General features: G+C 40.3%; 1 protein-coding gene across 1 annotated transcript in view; it reads left to right on the top strand.

The window, feature by feature from the left end:
- The window catches only part of kcnh7 (potassium channel, voltage gated eag related subfamily H, member 7), a 67,932-nt gene that overhangs the window by 1,074 nt on the left and 45,884 nt on the right, over window positions 1–20,974 (top strand). The window contains exon 2 of the mRNA XM_046053589.1: window positions 681–911. Coding sequence (XP_045909545.1) covers window positions 681–911 — 231 coding nt within the window. The remainder of the gene's footprint in view (window positions 1–680; window positions 912–20,974) is intronic.

Genomic DNA, 20,974 nt, shown 5'->3' with positions numbered 1-20,974 from the left:
CCTGAGAACAGTTATCCAGTTGTTACCATAGTGCTTAGTACCTTATCAAACACCTGGTTTGTTTTATAGTTCTGTAGTGCTGTACTCTGCTGATCCAGTGGAAATTGTAGTTTTAAAAATCTGCACATGAGAAACACTTTCAGTTTCTCAAATACTGTATTTGCCCTTTATTGAATCCTCCAGTAATGGTTATTCATCATAGATTATTTGCATTGCTATGTTGCTGCAAATCATGATGGATGCCTATTAAATAAACCGAAGGATTAAACCATCACTTGTGCCATGAATTGTCAGTTTCACAGCTGACAATGTGAGAAAACTGGCTTCCCTAGCATTCTTCTATATTAAATGAAATGTCAAACAGAATGCTACCCCAATCGAATAAATAAGATGCAACGATAAAGGTTTTCCCTGATGACAATATTGGCATAAACAAGTAAAGCAATCCAGCCTGTTAGTGATAATCTCATGTAAGCCCATTACGCCCACCTAGGTGGATTGAAATTTTTGTCAGATGTTTTAATTTCTTTTATATCCCTGTAAATGTATTTATTGTTTTAATGTATGCATTGATATGTCCACATGTTAAATAACAAGTGAAAGTAGCATTGGTCTTGCTTAGGTCTGCTTATGAACAAACTAACACTTACTTCCCCAATCTCTCCTTTACCCCTTCACAGATAAGAAATTCATCATAGCCAATGCCCGGGCACAGAACTGCGCTATTATCTACTGTAATGACGGCTTCTGTGAGATGACAGGCTTCTCCAGGCCGGATGTCATGCAGAAGCCGTGCACGTGTGACTTCCTCCACGGCCAGTTTACCAGCCGGCACTCGGTGGCCCAGGTGGCCCAGGCGCTGCTGGGCTCAGAGGAGCGCAAGGTGGAAATCACCTACCACCGCAAGGATGGTGAGTGCAGTGGGCTGTGTATGTGGGCTCAGGCGGCATGTACAGCACATGGCATGAAGCTGTTGCAATAGGCTCACTTTGAAATCTCACTGACTTACAAGAATGGTTGAAAACCAAGTCAAGATTTGTGTTCCGGTGTTTGAATTTGGTTTTGTCTTGTGCTGCACAAGACAGACCCACCTGCAGTGTTACTGCAAGATGCGTAGACGTGGGATACATGTGTGAAAGGGGACTTTTACAGTGTCTAACACTCTAGGTACACAGTGGGTCATTTTTAGTCTGCTCTATCTGGAGCATTTTACAGCAGCAAATCACTGAGTGTACCCATTTAGAACCCTGAGGGGGGGAAGAGCAGCTGTGAAGGTTTCCTCTGCTGTGAAGTCCGGTTTTAAAATGATGCAGGAGCTGGGTGGCTGGAAAAGATGTTCATTAGCCTGCGATGCATAAGGCAACCTGGGAAGGATATAGCTCACTTCCCTAAAGACTAATGTGAACATAGTGAGGTGCGTGGTTTCTCTGTTTCTGTTCTCATTATCTCCAAAAAAAGCATTGTTGTTGTACAGTACTATCATTCAGCTGACTTACATTTTCTAATGTTAGCATTTTAACGTCCTGCTTGCACTCACAGACCTGACAGTCGTCTGTGATGGACTGTATCTGTAAAGCTTTTTGATAATTTAGATAATCGACTGGTGCGCATATGCCTCTTATTAATATTGCATGTAGATCATGACTTGGCATGACAGCTGGTACTGTTTTGATGAGTTACAAGGCGAGCTCCACAGTGAAAGTTTAAACCAGTCACATCAACTGTGCTGGTTCAGGGAGAGTTCATGTGGTGAGCTCCAGCAACACTGACACATGTATTCAGATAATTAAGCCTCCTTGCATAATGCTTAACGACTGGTGAGGTGTCACTATGGCACAAATAAGGATTAACTGATTTAAAGGTCCTGTGGAGTGATCGCCCATATGTGCTTGTCTGATGTTTGTTGTATGTTGAAGGACCCCAGAGGAAATAAGTCTTCAGCTTTATTGTGTTTTATCCTCAATGATTGTTAAAACTGCAGCGTGTGAGTTCTTATTAAGCCATAAAAATCAATCAGCTGCACTTAAGATGAGCTCACGGTGTTAAGCATTTTGTCATAATTGTGCAGCTGAATTTACAACAGTTGCTGATGAGCCTCTTCCCACCAGCTAAATTAGCACTATGTGCAGTGACCTGAGCGTAAGCATGTTTTAATTCACAAGCAGCAGAGTATTTGACAAAAGTACCAAGGAGCATCCATGAGTGAATAACCACAGTTTGCAACTGTTAACTCATGCGTGCCGGAGAAAAATATGCCCCCTGATCTGGAGAAAGGCTTAGAATTTGTCTATTTACAAACAGATGGATTTTCTCATTGCTAATGAAACAAGATGCTGTCGGGGATTTGAGTTGACATTTCATGTGTGATAAGATGGTCTTTCAAGACTGTGTGTGTTTGTAATTCATACTCAGGCAGATATAAGAAAACCCATTGAGAGAGAGAAGTGATATAGATTAGGTCAGAGACGGTTTACACGAGAGTTACAAATGATAGTATCCTTGGAGACATAGATGTGTGGAGTCAAAGGTCAAAAGAGTGAGAGAAAGTTACAGAAAAATGCTTGAGGGAGATGGCAGAGGGAGACGTCAGCTTATTTTTGAGTGGGCCTGTGCCCCTTGATAATGTCAGTATGCAACCCATAGCCTTGTTTTATATTGTCTTTACTGAACTTTGACTGGTGGGGGGGGGGAACATGGAAACTCAGTCAGTATCGTCAACAATACTACAGTTTGCCTGTGCTTTCCAGAGCTAGTTATGAGATTCTGCCCCTGTGATTTAGATTTGCAGCATGTCTTATTTTATGTTTGCCGCAAATTTTACAGAGGTAGAAATTAACTGAGAACATTTACTCAATTGCTGACTTGTATGACTTTATATTTTTATACTCCACTATATTTCAGAGGGAAATTTTGTACTTTTTATTGAAGTTAAGTTGCCAGTATGTTATAGTTTATACCAAAATCACCTAGATTAATACCGTTAAATAATTTTTGGCTGCTGAAAACAGGAGAACAATCTTATAAATTCTCACCAAGAATGTTCTTTTGTCATCTTTTTTTTACGAGAACAATGTGCTCATAAACTCACCAGAAAATTGCAAAGTTGCACCTTTAAGTAATTTCTCCACATGTTCTGTGGAGGTACGTTTAAAAAATCAGCACGCAGGAACCCATTAGTGAGCACTCCCATTAGTGAACAGTATTGGGTAACCACAAGATTGCAAGCATTGTGTAGAAACCACCTGGGAATATTCGTTGAACGAATGAACCAAACAAATGCTTTTTGCAGGCTATAAGACACATTAACAGACAACATTAGGCAAACCAAGCTTCAGGATTATTAATGTGCTTTTACTTTTGTAAATATTTTGTCACTTTTAGTTATCTTTAAGTTTTGGATGAAGGACATTCAGTCCTATTGGATTATTTTTATACTGTGCTATTAGCAAGGTAAAGTATTTAAGTACTTTAATCTAGACCATAACAGGTGTGATGCCTCAGGTTGGTACATTGTGAGCCAAACCAAGCTGGGGGTTCAGCCTGCATCGATCCACTGAGCAAACAGTTTTTAATGAGGACACAAATACCTTCATGTTTCATTGATCTTCAAAAAAGGTGCATTGGAGAGGGGAAATCAATGGCGGCCCAAAGCCCTTCCTCCCCTGCCTAGCCCACTGGAGACTTGAATAAATAAAGCTGGAGGGCCTCTGACTGTCGGACCCTGCAACAGGGAAAAGGCCTCATTACCATTCAGTATACTGAGCCTCTAATTACCTCAGTGTTTTCCTCTCACCTGACTCAGAGCTTCTCCAGGGAAGGTCATACACCTGTTTCAACAAGGCACACTGCTCTTATAATCTCCTTTTTCCCCCAATAAGCAAGTATGGCTGTACAATTAATCACACTGTAGACCATCCTTTGACATGATTTTGTTTCCAGTTTGTGATCATGTAACCCACTGACGGTACAGTGTTTTTTGTTTTTTTTTATATATATATATATAGTCTAGTTATTGTATATCAAAAACTTTTAGTGTGTGTAACCATTTATAATCTTGGACTGCTCAAATTTAATGTGATCAAAATGTAAGGAGCAAGCAGTTCGGGTGGGAAAAATCCTAATAGTACGTCAAATGACTCAGGCAGTGCTAGCTGAAACGAATGAAAACCATGTGCAAAAAGAAGATAATTAAATTAAAAATAAAGGATTTCAGTTTGCAGCCAATTAAGAAATGGTTTAATTTTAGACTTGTGTCCCTATCTCTCACACACACACAGCTGTCAGCCCCTATCTCTGTTGTCTCCTGTGTTGGAATTCCAGGGGAAATGTCATTGCGGCAAGCTGATTGCTCTCCTCGTGGTGGGCCATTGGGGTTTCTGTGAGGCAATCTTCTTTTTAATCCTGTGGCCCAGGGTCTGCATAAACGTGTATCGCCTGCTGTCCTTTACAGTCCGTGAAGGAGATTCTGCTCGTCAGCGCAATCTCTGGCACATTCTTAATACTTTATGATTTGTGCCTTCGCAGAACCACTGGTCCTTTTGCCTTCCACTGTACATATCTCGATGACCTCTATAGGAGAAGTGGCTGTCTTTTAAAGTGGCAGACGTTTATTTTACTGCTTGACATTTGGATCCTAAATCTGTTTACTGCACTTGCTTCAAGAGCATTTTCTTAGTCAGGAGACGCATTCACATTTAGACCTAAAGTGTTGTCCCATACTGCCATTACTCATGTTCAACATGATCATAGATATTATTTCCCACCAGTATAAATACAAAGAGATTCCTGATGATTAACACATATATTCTCTGAAATGTGGCTGTTCTAAGCGCTATCGGCACCTGGAAAGACAGAGTGATGCATAAGGGCTGTTTTGCTTTGCTGTCATCCTCCCACATATGCATTTTAGTCTTTGTTTCCATTTGTAACCAATGGGGGGGACAATCCGGTGCTTGTGAGAGAACAAGAGGTTACTGCAGTCTTTGTGCGTGATGTAGTGTGTGTGTGAGAGATATGGAGAGTGGTGTGTGTACGCCCGCTGAATGTTTGTGGAGTTTTTTTTGTGCACTTTGAAGTGTGTTTAAGACAAATGATGCAATTTCCCCAAATTCTTATCACATAGAAGCAAAGACTCTTATGCTGGACAAATTAATTGATTCATAAATGGTGAGAAGACGCATTGTTTCAAATGTGCAAAAAGATTTAGATTAGACATGTGTATAGCAGATCACTTTACAGATATATAGTCCTTGACGTGATGATCTTATTAATGATAGTGTTACTTACTATTGCAGACCAAATGATTCCACTTAAACTTGTCATTTTTGTGCTAAACGGCACAGGGTACCTTGCTGATGTTCTATCTGAAGTTGCTATAAAAAATTTCACTCAAGGAAAACTGCATCATTTAGTTTGTATGGATCCGCAATGAATTGAGGTCACTTTCTGGATGGAACAATCCTATCAGTTATGGTCTGTACTGTGTATGTTTTACTTAATTTTTAATGATGTGGTTTTTAATCTGTCTGTGAAGCCAAAGTCAAATTTCCACACTGTGGACAATAAAGACAATATTGATTGATTGATTAACACATCAGGTTGGAGCCAAATATGTCATTTAACAAATCAATGATTACTGACGAACTGTGATATAGAGCATCATTTGTTCAAACTGCAGCTGAGAGCAAAAGATCTAAAATCTACCTTAAGCACGTTCCATTCAATTAGCTCTCTACAGTCGCTCCATTATGTGGCCTTACAGTGAATACTGGAATATTGCCAGATTGTAAGATTTTAGATTTGGAGTTGTTTCCTTCTGGCAGGGCTTTGTAAAAGATAGCCACATGGCCTATTTAAATGCTAATCCTTCACAGTGTAATTATACATAAAATATAAAGTGGTGAGAAATTGATTTACATAATTAAATGATCTCTTCTAAAACAAATGCAATATGATTAAGGAAGCAATTGTGCCAAGAAGCACAACCTGTTTCAGACCTAACATCGCTTTACTGTTGATGCTTCTTAGTCTGCAGTCTTTTATTTTTAAAGAATGCATTCAGCGCTGTCCAAGTTAGAGATTAAGCAGAGATTAAACCTCCTTTTCTTAATGACAGCTTCAAAAATCACAGGGGGGTGGGGGGAAACAAACTGTTCTAACCAACGAAGCGCACACATTTACTCAGCAGCAGTTGCTCTGTCTGCCTCTCCTTTTCAGTGATTCCCGTAGAATTATCTTAGTGCCTTGCTTTCCATACTAAAGAGCCGACTCTCAGGGTCCTTGGTGTCCGAAGAAATCCATAAGCTCCGTACACGGTAAATGGTCTCATTTGCAATAGCAAATGAAACTGAAAATGTGGCAGTAGATAAATTTAAAGTTGGTTGTGCTCAGTGATGCTTACTGGGATTAAGTCATCCCCCCCCCCTTCACCTTTTTTTTTTTTTTTATGATGAAAAAATTAATAATGAAAAATGCTCATTGAAATTGCCCAGATTTCATCTAACCAAACAATGTATAACAATATATTCAGTGTACAATCATAGACATAGGACAGAGATGATTAAATTAACCATTTCTACAAGTTTAGCGTTACCTTACAGACAGGTGTATTGATAAAGTATTGTCTTTTTACTTGCAAAGGTTTTATTGCACGTACTTACAGGAGCTAACTTAACCCTCACCGTATTCCACCACAACGGCACAGCCTCTCGCTGTGGTGTGTGTGGGAGCAGGCAGAGACTGCAGCCTGATGATTTTCTTATCCATTGCGTTTAAATTGAATCAGATTTGACGCTCGAGACATAACGTTACATCATAGGACCAGCAAGTCTCGATAGCCGTATCGATAACTCGAACCTTTATTGATTTTCGGGTTTTGAGAAATTTTGGAACCGGGTCTCGATCCCCATCCCTATTGAACCATATAATTTACTTTAGCAGTGAAAGGATTTGCTTTATTTGGTCTTGTGTTAAACCTGGCGCCTACACTACCCACAATGCAACTGACAGTTGGGTCAGAGATTCGGCTGTGTTGTGCTAGTAGCAGCTAATGTAGCCTCAGTGAGCTCAGTACTTTGTCTCTACACCCCCAGAATTCTTTTATTTATAATTTTTTTCCAAACTTTCACATATGCAGTTTTATTCGCCAACACCTGGAAACTCTTTAAGTTACTTAGGCAAAATGAAAGCAAGTGGAAACTCCATGGAATATTAAAACATTGAATTTTAAATACTAGATACAAAAATTCAAACAAACATGGTATTTTTATATTGTAATCTGAAATTTTTGTTTAGACTGCTTTATGGTGGACATTGTTCTTGCAGTGTAGATGCTGCAGAAGCAACTCCACCATGGTGGGTGTATGTGTTGTGTGAACCACTCTTAAGAATAATAAATAACTAGTGAATGAGGCTCTGATGCCTCATAGGAAGCCTGACATGATGACTGAAGATGCGGGACACCGGAATGGAAACCATTCCCTTTTAAACCAGGTCTTGTACATCCACTGCTGTGCAAACAAGATAAGCTCTTATTCTGTTCATGCAGTCTCTTTCACATTCTCAGGTTGAAAGTGTACAGTGGACAGCTTGTCTCTGTGATAGACATATGCAGGAAGGAAGATAGGGGAAGCGCAGATGCAGTGGTGGAAAGAGTGGGGGTTGATGCAAAGACAAAATTAGGCACTTAAATGAAACGGAGCGTGGAGATGTAGGAAGGAGAATTCATTCTAAACTAAGTTTGACGTGTGTGGCTGAGGGATGAAGTGAGAGAGAGTGTAAATGAAGGTGGAACATAAAGAGAAATCAGGTGCAGCTGAATATCAAACGGCTTCTAGCACTGCGTGAACACCCTCTTGAATCCAGTCCAGTGGCTTGAGAGCAACCACTGTAAAAGTTGTCCGTTATCGTAGTGCCACTATAGACTAAACCCATAAATGAGTTGCTGTCCAGTTGGCTCATCATTTCTCATTCTCTGTACATCCCCCCCCCCCCCCCCCCCCCCCCCCCCCCCCCAATCAGTGTAAAGTGACATGGATAAATTCATGTTGCAGCAAGGACTTCGATTTCCTCTATGTTCATGCCTCACAGTGGATCTCATTTATAACGAGTCTCTTCAATGGCTTCTCGGGGTTGCCAGTAAGAAGAAGACGCTCCAGGATTACAGATTGCTCGTTTACAAGTAAAGCAGATTTGTAGTTACTCTCCGTGGTTGTTTCCATAATAAACTTGAGTGCTTTAAAAAGACAAAGTGGAGTAAAGTAGACACATGCCCCTGCTGTACTTTTCCCATCACTATTCGGATGAATTTCCTCTTCTGTCACACCCTCATTTCCCCATCTCGGGGTGGGGGGGGGAGTACAGAATAGTGTTGTCCTGGCAACTGAAAGAGCTACAATATATCACTGCAACTCTCGAATTCAACCTGACATGTCTGCCTTTGGGTCTCACAGTTGGAGAACACACCAGGCTACTGGGACCTCACACAATCCTGGAACTGCCATCAAAAGCAGAATCTGAGTCAGTCATTTGCCAAGTACAGTTCATGTCGAGGAATTTGACTTGGTGACGCTGGTGTATAGCCTTACTGACTTGACACATGTTCATAGACGCACCCAGTATAAGAACAACAGGATCTCGTGCACTGTAATGCAGAATGATGTAATCTGCTTTGACACTGTAAGGGACGATCATTTAAATTCATGCCTATATTAAATGAGTTCCTACTGTAAAAGTGTAGAAGCGTTTTTGACCTGATTCATCAATTTACACTGAAAAAACAAAAACAAACCAAAAACCCCTGCAAATAATAAAAAACAAGATCAGCTGTACATATTTACAGTTTGAATATTTAAAGAAATTGCTGCACCTTCAGTGACTTGAATTTGTCGTATCTATGTTCCCAGACAAATAAATTACTACTGTTTTAATTGTTTTTTATTGAAACTTGTGAAACCTTGAACTCATCTTTAACAAGGTAATTTGGATCAATAACCCATTGCTTTCCTGTCAAGGTCTTCTTTACAGTCACTGATCTTGACATCATTAGAAACAATAATTCAATTAGCAACAAGTAGCGGCTAAGTATAGGACATAGTCACTATACCCACTATTTAAAATCTGAAGAAATAATCATCAATCTCTCTTTACTGTAGTTAAAATGCAATGTAAGTTAAGTCCTCTCAGTTTTTGCCTCTAATTTAAAAACCAATACTTAAAATGGGTCTGAGACTTGATGCTGACATTTTAGCCTGAAATTTGAGATTTTGTAATAACTATACATTACGCTGTTTTGTTTAATTGTGTATCTAAGAATGCATATTTTCTGCTTTAAGACAGCTTTGTTAGGCAGGGTTATCACTTTGAGCTGTCTGATGTACAGCATTTTATGATTGCCAGTATCAACCAACCACATATATTAGTTTAAGCTTGTACTTATGAAATCTATTTCACAGCCATGGTGTGCAGGCACCATGCCAGTGAATAAATATAGGTCACTCTGATGTTAGATCTATGGATTAAGCACACACTCATAGCCCCCTCCCCCACCTGCTCAAACACTTTGCTTTGCAGCTCCCCCTCCCCCTTGTCTCTCCTCATTCTTGCCTTATGAACACCCAACCTCCACAACTGTACAGCAGACAGCTCCCTACGTTTGTCTCAGATACCTTTCACCCAGCCGGTATCAGAAATGATGAGCTGGATGTTAGCAAGAAAGATTATTTTCCTAGATCATGCAGTGGTTTTAAGTTTTTTTTATGTTAAGAAATCCACCCCCCCACTCACTCAGCCACTCATATGTCAGACCGTGATCCCTGCTTTTCTCTCATTCACAGATTGGATACGTGCACATCTGTGAATGAATTGCCATTCATTTTTTTTATGTGCTCTTTCATTCATCAGATCACGCCTGATTGTTTTCATTCATGTGGGCGGTGTTTAACATTTGGTCATTTTCTAGAGGTATTTGTGGAATTATTATTTTTATCTACATTTTTCTCTCCAAGATATGTTGCTTTATTTGAGTTCTAGTGTCCTCATTCTCAGCATAGTGGCAGACCCAGTGCTTAGCAAGGTCATTTATATGTTGTTGTTACTGTAGTGTCTTCATGCCCGGCAGCAGTCCGTGTCTGACCCTTTGAAATGGATGACATTATTTCAACCAGCACAATTAGGTAGAAGTCTATGTTCATGAACTTTCCCAGTTTTGGAAGCCCCCCGACTAAATGCCAGCCAGGGATCAGCTCTCTGCAGCGCCTGCAGAGTCACTTTGATGGAGATTGAATCAGCAATCGCGTAGATTCTGAGGGGACAGCCTACGGCCACTGGCCTGTTTCACCACAGCTAGTCATACGCTCAACAAAACCTGACATCCACAGATTATCAAGGCGTTGGACCACGATGGTCCAAATCTGACATTTCTCTAAAGCTTCTGATTTGTCATTGAGTCCTCCTCATGCATTCTGTTCAGCTGAAACACACCAGGGCTCATATTGTTCTCGTATTTTTATGCTTGTGCTGAGGATGTACGGATTGATGATTTCTTGACAATTTCACAAAAGTAATTTAGTATTTCAGTGCTGCGAGAAGACAAGGCTGACAGGACCCTGGAGTCTGTCGTGCTTTTACAGTGTTCTTTAATCGAATTTGTTTCAGCATTTACAGGATCACCCAGTGTGTCCCAGTGATGCTGTGATTGCTTTTGCTTGTATTTATGTCATGCCCTCTCGTCTAATTTTCAGAGACTGAGCTGACTGAACATAGGCTAAGCTTTATGTTGTTTGATCTAGTCCAAATAATATTAATAGTGTATGCGTGTATTTGATTGAAAAACATATGCTTGTATTGGCCGTCGGAGTATTCACAGCTACATTGTCACACTCTTAAAGATCGAGCCAGGCATCTTTCCCAGCAAACATTGCGACATTGTATGACTGCCCCTGCAAGACGTTTATAACGTCTCAAAAAAAAAAAGAGCTGAACAGACATCCAGGACATTACTTGGCTGTCTCATGGCTGTCCTCCGTTGGTGTTCCAGCAATGTAAAAATATGTCCTTAGCATAATCATCAGGCCTCTTAGTTATTCTGCAGAGGTTTATGTGTACAGTATGTATTCTTCAGCTTTCTTCTAGATGAGCAGCTTAATGTAATGTTGCTATATCTCCTTAAATAATCCGACAGATGTCCTGGTCTGACACGGACCTCTGTGAAATGTTTTAGCAACGTGTCACATTCAAGATAATCCTTTTATAATCAACAAATCATACGCTATGTACACAGAGCAAACCATGCAGTCATTCTTACAGAAACGCATGCAACATCATTTAATTAGGACAAACAAAAGAGAAACATAATTAAAAATACAGCTCCTTATAGATACTCTAATTTGAAACCTTAAACATTTTAACGTTAAAGCAAAGTCTTAAAACAAACTCTCCCAACAGCGTTATTTCTTCTCTATTTTTGTCATCTTGTGCTTGTTGGATTTCAAACTCAGTGGGAGTGTATTCTGGCAGGGTGGGGGGCGATGCTCTGTTCATGTCAAACAAAATATCACACTTAGCATAAAAATATGGTGCAGTTGGGTAGAAATTTAGGTACAAATTGGAAACATACAATATATAAATATGAGGTAGTGTCTACAGGAGTGTCTATTCTATGTGGCGAGGACGTCTGTCTTTAAGGGTTATTGAAGTACAGTCCAGGTGTACCATTATTGAGCGTGAATAGTAAAGCACCATGTGACCAAATAGTCAGTACTAGTAGAGATTGTCACAAGTGCATGTTTGTATTCCAAATATGTGCACAGCTAAAATGTAGTTTTTATTCGATTTTAAATTATTTCAGTTTTCTGGGCATGTTCGGTTTGTGCTGTCTGACCAGGACCACAATAGGCCAGAGACGCACACAAATCTGGAATATGTTTAGCATATAAAAAAAACAAGTAGACATGTGTTTTTGAAGGGTTCAAATAGTCATAGTTGTATAAAAATTTACTTTTGGCTTCCAACGTGTCCCATCAAGTCACTTTGTGGTATCTTGTTTGCTGCACCATCTGTCAAGTCAGACATTTTTTTCCCACATTCATAATGATAAACAGTGTATTTATGGCACCATCTCACAGCTTGCTGTTTGACAGAGTCCGCAGAGCCTTCCATCACCCACCATGATTTCCCAGATAACCTTTTGCAGTAACACTGCATGGTGCCCAAAAGCTTCAGATTATTCCTGTTAATGCGTGCTACACAAGGCATTGTTGTATTCGATGGATTGCTTAGGACTTTCTGCATGACCTTAGATTATCTCCTCACTCACCATCACAAATCTGATGTAGAAAGTCAAGAAAAAGTACAATGTGTTTTACTTACAGGCATAATGGGATTTCAACCTTTCTATAAACAGGGGCGATACCCTGAGAACAAGCCTTTATTTATTTATTTTTTTTTGCTTTTTACCATGGATAAGAATAACACTACAAAGGTAAATAAAAGATCCCAAATATCATAAAGTGGCCCTAGTGAATACAATCACATTTCAAGCAATTAGTTCCCATTGCTAAAATTTAAAAGCTTGGAACAAAAGCTTAAAGTGTAACTGCAATCTGGTTTGGCCAAGCTTAATTCTGATATAACAAGTCTCCATTTACACTCATACTCACCATGAGGTTGGCAGCTGATACTTAGATAACATGGTAGTGATACAGTATGTGCATAGTAAACAGCACTGCACAATAACACATCAGATAGCTAGCATGGAATAAATAGCAGCTTTATGTATTGAATCCAGCGACTTCAAGACTCAAGAGTTTAGGCATGAATATAAACAAGATCCTCACAATCAAGTACAGACATTAATGATTTGAACTTTACTTTCCTGTTTGACTCATGCTTCTAAAGCAGAGTCTTTAGTTTGCATTGAATGTCTGTGTATAAGATCCAGACCTGTTCCAGGATATTCAATTTGGTTGCATTCCACACTTACATGTATTGATATTCAAATGATTAAATGCACTACACCAGAAGCTACATTTTCTTTAAAAACTAATTTAGCTAACTGATTTTAAATTAATTAATGATGTCAGAGTGAAATTAAAACCCTTCTGAAGATATTAAATCCTTGCCTCACTTTGAGTGCACCCGAATATCTTGTCGTCTGATCATTTAGCGGACTCTTACCTCATACAACACTCAGGTAATGGGAAGTGTCTCACCCATGGATGATGGAACGCAGTGACCTTGAGGTTTGTGTGACTCAAATATGTGATCTTCTATTTAAAGGACTGTCTCCCTAAATAATAGACTCTTTCCAACATTATCAAGTCCTGTTCAAAGTCATTATACACTGACATCATCCGGCCACAACGTGCGAAGAGTAAATGCCTGGATCCCCCTCATCCTGTATTCTCCACGTTGATCTAGTTTTCTAGTGCAGGCACTATTGGCTGCCTCCACATCCTGAAAAGGCTGCAGTGTATCGCTGTATAACACCCACAGGTCCCATCAGTTCAGTCAAGGCAACTGCACAATGACCCATGAGAGTAGAGATGCAATGATATTTTTGATCCATAACCGATTTTCTATAATTAAATTCAGTTCTTGTAACCGATGCAATAGCAGTTATATTACATTTTTGTTTAATTTTTGTATTGGCAACTGTGCTCATATTTGACACATCAAAGGGAAATTAATTCACTTTATTTCATAAAGTGTCATTTGTCAAGGCAATGTAGAAGTACTGAGTAGAGTCCTGTAACGGCTGTGGCTGAGGGGCTAGAGCGGTTGTCCACTTATCAGAAGGTCCCTGGCTCCCCTAGTCTGCGTGTTAGTGTCCTTGGGCAAGATACTGAATATAAAGCGGTCAGAAAGACTAGGAAGGGCGCTATAAAAGTACAGACCATTTACCATTACTATGTAGAGGTATGATGTTGAACTCTAAATTAGGCCATGTGAGCAATAACTTCTAGAGCATGGGATTAGTGGGTCACTTAAAGTAAACAATTATTTATTTTTCTTTCCATGACATCTTTTTGTACTTGTAGTAGTGAAGCAGGTGATGTATGCCTACAGTTACAGTGATGGATCAAATGGGTGCTTGGTGTGTTAGCTTCTGGACATTGATGGACAAATTTCTGTGTTGCAGTGATTTTGACATGTGACCTCTGGGTTACGGAACAGTGTCTCGAACCACCAGGCAACCACCGCTGATGATACTGTATCCCCGGTGATAATGTAGCACTCCCCGTCCTGGATTTGAGAGCTGGCATCCGTGTTAAACAGCGCTTAGTCCAACTCTATGTTCCCGGGGGAGAAGAGGGGAAGGGATCACATTTCCTCAGAATGGAAGGCAAAAATAAGCCTTCCTCCCTCTGAAGGACAGTCAGTTCTCATTTAACTTCTGTTTTCTCCACCCGAATGATCCAGCAGTATGAAGACAAGGGGATTCCTTCTTATCTTATGCCTACAACAAGTAGATTTTGATTGTAAACAAATAACTTAATCTCATTTTCAAGATTCAACACCAGATACAGTGGCTTGTTAGGTGTGCGTTCTGCTACACGGCGTGATCATTCACAAGATGATGTTTTGTTCTGCTTCTGATGTAAAGTCAAACAGGGGAAAATAATACAGCAGCAGAGACATGCGGATGCAGGGTCAGAGTGCAACCTGGATAAGATGATTTGATGACAATTAACAGTGCCAAGGTGAAGAGGCTCCTGCTAAGTTTTAGAGAGAGAGAGAAACAAGGAGGGAGCTGTCACCATAACCCCTCAAGCAGTGTCGCACCAACCAACAGCTCCCTGCTGCTGGAGGCTCTGCTCACAGTGTCACTCACTTGCATGGACACACATACACACACCATGTCTATTAGGCCAGGGCAAAAGGCACAATTAGCTACAAGTTAAAATGATTTTGACTGCAATACTTTTGGCAGCTCTCTCTCCAAATGAGGGCTATAAAGATTCCCATATGCCACTATCGCGCAATCACTAGCTGCATTTACACGGACCCTTATATTCCACTAATAATCAGAATAAAAACTCCCCATGTAACCACCTCAGTTGGAAGAGATTGGCCTGATCTGAAGTGAAGAATTTTTTAACTGAGTTGAGAGAGGAGGAAGAAACCTTTTTGATAATCTGCATTTTATAACATAAATGCTTTGTGAAAGAACATTTCTTAGGGGGGCTTAATTGATGTAACAAGGTCATGGGGTGATGTCATGATGTAACAAGCTTGGAGTCAGTAGCTGATCCCACAAGTGTTCACTGACCTTCCAGCTTTAGTAATCTCTCTCATGTAACTGTCCTTGTTAGGGAGGCAACAGTTAGACTGGTTAAGTAGACACAGTAGCTAAGGCGTCGGATATGTGTTCTCTGGGAATCTGACAAGTCTTAGAAGAATGTTTACAAGATTTTACTGGCTCCACAGATTAGAGTGCAACTCATGGATAGTAATAGAGGACAACAATATTATGTAGCATTGGAGAATAAACATCAGAAAGATTCGTTCTAGCTTAAAGCCAGCTAAAGATGACCCAATAGGAAAAACTACTGAAACTATGGGGAAGATGGAAACATAAAACGGACCCAAAGATGTTTTGCTGATTTGGTGTTTGCATTCGATGTGTTCACATGTTGTGGGCTGACACTGTATCTGTCTTCATCAGTCTCCAAAACGTCTTCATCACACATGAACCTGGCTCACAATACTTCCTCACCACGTTTAATCCGTATTCCACCCAGCTCCATGCTGATTGTCTGCCATATGTCAGCCTTCTTGTAATATCTGAGTACGATTTCAAGCTCTCAGCTCATATAATGTATTTGTTAATGTATATTGTTTGTTTTCTCCTCGTGTGAGGGAGGTAGGTAACATCCGGTTGTAAATTCCGCCAGAGGACAACAGAAAGTTATAATTTTGGATGGTAATGCCGTCTACCATTACTGTTGCTGGTATCCTCTGCCGGCCTCACATAATTTTACTGTCCTGCTCTACCAGCTGCCTGAATCCATGTGAATGCAGCCTACAGAAATATTCTCTGTTCTTCTTTTATATTTTCGGCATATTAGACACCTCAGAGTGGGCGGAACCACTTTGTGCATGTCAAAAAAACTGTATTCTGATGTGAATGCTTTGGGGCATGTAAACACATCTTATCAGATCGCTTTATTTAGCGTCTATGTTACAACAGTTAAGTTGGAATCTCTTATGATTTCTGATCGGGTTGAAGAAATATTGTCCATGTGCATTTTAACCACGCTTACTGAACAATGTGTGTGCGCTGCTCTCTTGCTACCCTGCCACTGTGAACAAGCGCGCGCGTTGAACTGCATTGTCTTAATTATTGATAGTGGAAATAGAATCTAATGAAATTTCCAGCATCTTGAAACTAGAACTCTTTTCACTGCACCGTTTAAGAGCAAACACTTTCACACTCAATAATTTCTATTTGTTCACTAATTATAAATAAAAATAGAACAGAACTTTAGAGGGATACCTCACTCACATTGTTCAAAATGATCTGTCCTCTCCTCTCTGTCCTAAACTGACATTTGTTCTGGATTTACTACACTTGGGACTGGTAGCCAGATGGAAAATAACTAAGTACATTGAAGTACTGTAAAATGTATGTAAAGCATTTTCATTGTATACTACTTTATTACGTCTAGCCCTCTATATATTCAACAGGGAAACATTGTACTTTTTTTCCCTCACTATATTTATTTAACAGCTGTAGTTACAGGGTACTGGGTTTATAAAATATCATAAAGGGGGAAAATAGCCATCACAGTTTTCCTGAAGCACAATGTTGCATCATCAGATGTCTTGTTTTGTCAGACTAACAAAAGTTACACATTCTCACATTTGAGAACTTGGGACCATGAAATGTAAATGATTAAAACAGTTGCCCACTCTTTTTATATATATTTTTTATCTTTTGATTATCTGCTAATAGTTGCCGCTCTACTTTTAAGTAGATTGTGCTGGTAATACTTGTTGTGTTTTTCTTATAGTTACTTGACTGTATGGCCGCGCGTTAAGATCACTGTAGGGTTTTTTTTGTTTTTTTTTTAAACAAAAAAAACCTCAGTGTTCATTCCCATTCATCTTCTGTAGGGGGGAAAGTTTTCACTCTGTTCACCTTTAAATCTGAATTTAAGACATGTACTAGCATAGTTTTGTGACATAGGGCATAGACTGTATAAGGGTTAGTTTGGACCCAATTGTGTGTGCATAGGCTCAGAGCCATTCATGCTCAAGTGTGAAGTGGAAACTCAAAGACTCCAGGTCACTGACACTGAGAATAGACTATTCAGAGAGCCAGGAGACACATAATGTCTAGCAGTTTAACTTTAGAAATGAGACATGTTTCCATATTTATAGATTATGTGTGGGTTTTATATATTTTTTTTTTTTTCAAGAAGTGAGAAGAGCTTTATGTAATTTTAAAAATTCCAACAAGGTACTTAAATGGTCTTTAGATTTAACTTGATTAGATTTAAACATAAATGGTTTACAGTCATAAAGGTATGGAGGATCTTAGTTTATATTGTGAAATTTTGAAAGTGTGCAGCAAACCTGCTGAGTTAACCCCCCCACCTAATCTTCAAAAAACAAAACTAACACATCACTGCTCGCTTTCAGTAAAATGACAGTGAGAAGAAAATGTGAGGGGAGTGTATCAACGTAACCACAGAGGAGTAGTGAGCCCTCAAGCTTAAAATGAGGTTGAACTGATATATTAATTACACCATCAAGGTTATAATTTTCAGAAAAGAATGGGGAGGTGGCAAAACACACATGGTGAGTGAAGTGAGGTGAACTGGGAGGTAATTTCATAGTTGTGTGTTGTGCTGGATGAAGGCCCATCTCTGTGGGAACAGTTGGTCAGTGGTGTATCAGTGCAATATAAGAATGTCCTCATCTGAACTTTCTCCTGATGTCCAACAGTGGTGCTGCTTTCAGTCCAAACCCCAAGGTCAAAAAGAGATTCTATAAAAAGTCACCTTCATTGCGTGTGTTATGCAGAATATCAGCCTTTCTCCAGTATGTTTTGGATGAGTAGCCACATTTATCCATCTGCCCGCGCATGTAATTGTGTTTATTCCATGACTAATGTCTTTGGTTGGACCAGTCATCCAAGTAGTTTATTAGAGAGACATCCTGTCCAAAACAAACTGCCGTGGAGGTGACTTTGCGTGTGGAACTGCCTTTTTGATCTTTTGGTTTATCAGAGTTAAAAGTGAATCCCCACAGTACCGGAGTTAGTGGTGTGTTCAACAGAGATGACAAACAATGTGGCTTTGGTCTGGAAACATTAAAGAGCCCTTCAGCACGCTGTGATTTGTCATATTCTGTGTATGCACTTGGTACCACACTGTGCTGTCATCCTGCCGAGCCATCTGTGTAACAACAGATTACTAGGTAGCCCTATTAATCCAGGTAGGCTGCACCGCGTCAGGGAGGAAATGAAGTCGAGTGGAAAATGTTTAAATTGATAAGACTCACGTTTCCCCTCAGGCTTAAGGCTTATGGCTTGACTTTGACACACTGGGCGAGTGCAATAAAGCGCTAGCAACGCAGTAGACTTATCAGGCTGTTATATATAGCATTCACTCTGGTTTGGCCCAATGGTTTTGTGAAGTTTATGGATGATTGGCAGTTTTGTGTTTCGCAAGGTGAAAGTGAGTTGATAAAGTTTGAGATTGTTTTGCCTCTCTGGAAAACTGCACGTCAGCACTTTCCTCTTCGCTCTCCTCGGAGGATTAGAGACCAGAGAGGAAAAGATTTTGTTTGTGTTTTAGTCCATCCATCCATGACTGTAGATTTGAGTTTGGGAAGAAGAATGCTGAGTCATGCTGTTTTGGTTTTAAGACAGATGAGCAATTTTTAGAGATGGCACCTAATGGATCATATTATTAGGATGCTTAACTATGTTTTGCATTGCAGCTCCCTATGAATATTCAGGTCAGAGATACTTTGACTAAAGCTCTTTTAGTGCCTTTCAAAAGGTGCGTTCTCTCATTACACTGCACCATGTAAACCAGCTCCATTGCCTGCTTATTAGATTTAGTTGGACAGAGAACATTCTGCTAATTAATGCTGCCGGCAGGCTGCGTGTGAGTCACTGTGTTTGTGTGTGTGTGTGAGAGCCAGTGTCTGTCTCTGCCTGGTTAGGAGTGTGCTGAACTGAGATCATTAGTGTGTGTGCGTGCCTGTGTGCATGGCTGTCTGTCTCTATGCCAATGTGCAACTGAGAAATGTAAATGTTATTTCTGTTTGCGGGAGGTGCGTGCGTGTTTGCCTTTGACCCTCCACTGAGGCAGGATATGCAGGCAGACAGGCAGAAATTTGCATCGGCAGCAGCACCGGGGATCTGTTTGATCTGTCCACTTATAACACGTCAGGTGGCCTTCCTGCGGAGAACCTAGGCAGCTATCTCATTTCTCAGGGAGAGAGACCTACACAGATAGGGAGCGAGAGAGCGAGGCACACTTCGGCTGAAGGGAGAACCGGTGATTGTGAGAAAACGGAAAAAGAAAACAAATGAGGACTTGGGTGGATTTAATAACAGTGAAGGAAGAGTGATAGACGGACAAGGACATGGAGAGAAAATGTTAGAGAAGAGCGATGAGGTAGATACTGAGTTTAAAAAAAGCGCTAATGGGAAATGGAGGGGAAAGAGAGGCACATGGAAAATAAATCGTATTAACAGATTTATTTTGCGTCATAATGGTTTTATTCTGTTGTGCCTCATCACACACTAATGTATGTCTTTGAGAGTAATGGAAAATGAAATGAGCACACTCCGACTGCTAACAGCGCAAGTAGATATTGGCTTTTTTTACATTTAAATGCAGATTCAAAAATCGAAAATGGACAGACGTGCAGGTCAAAGTGGAGGTTAATACTGAGAACACACACACAAACCAACACTTATCTCTCTTGTCATCCCCAAATTGTCAAACCCACATGCAGTAGCCCATACCCCACTCTGACATAAAAACTCCCTCATGCATTTCTGTACAGATTCAAATGTATCTTGCAAGTGCATGACATAGTGTAAAAATCAATGCAGCACATGCATAAACAAAAAACATTGATTAACATCAGGATGAACAAACAGCCAATAATGATAATGAGTCAAATGGGAAATAATGTATGTATCCACACACCTACTCTTCACAGCCTGAATAGTTGAATTAGGGATTTTGTCAGCCGATTCTGGGAGCACTTTTCTTATGTGTGTCGATTTTGAGCACATAACCATCAAGTCTCATTCTTATATCGCCTAAACCAGGGGTTTTCTAAATGTGAGGCGGGCCTCCCTAGAGTTAGAAACTAATAAATGCTGTAGGATAGGACAGACATTTTTTTTATTAAAACTATTTGTTGTTGTCGGAAGTTATGTCAAACCGTAATATTAGGCTATTTTGGCTCACATGTTGAGTGTCTGTTCCCAAGCTTTGTCTGAGTGGAGGCCCACAGTCTCAGACTTTGAAAACCCCTGGCCTAAACCTTTACGTTTTCTAGAACATAATACTTGGCTCCAATGAATTATAAATGCCTATAGTTTCCAACCGTCTTATTTTTAGAGTTGCTCCTATACATGCACACACAAAACACACACACACACACACACACACACACTGCTTTACAAAGCTGGGGTTACATGCCCTCCCGAGGCATGCAGCGGTTACACTAAGCACTGAGCGGCGGGAGCTCAGTCCGTGGGGGTTTGGCTTGGGATCCGGATGGTTGCCTGTTCGAGTCTAGCATGGACCAGTCATATGGTGTGTAGACTGGTAGCTGGAGAGGTGCCAGTTCACCTCCTGGGCACTGCCACGAGCAAGGCCCTGAACCCCAAACTGCTCGGGGCGCAGACTACGTGGCAGCCCCTCTTGACACCTCTACATACATTAATGGGCAATTTTGGTCGTGTTAGTGCATGTGTGTGTATTTCGGGTGTGTGTAT

The sequence above is a fragment of the Micropterus dolomieu genome, linkage group LG01, assembly GCF_021292245.1.
Source record: "Micropterus dolomieu isolate WLL.071019.BEF.003 ecotype Adirondacks linkage group LG01, ASM2129224v1, whole genome shotgun sequence".
Classification (NCBI taxonomy): domain Eukaryota; kingdom Metazoa; phylum Chordata; class Actinopteri; order Centrarchiformes; family Centrarchidae; genus Micropterus; species Micropterus dolomieu.
The sequence above is the reverse complement of the archived record's forward strand: the minus strand, read 5'-3'. Positions and strand labels throughout refer to the sequence as shown.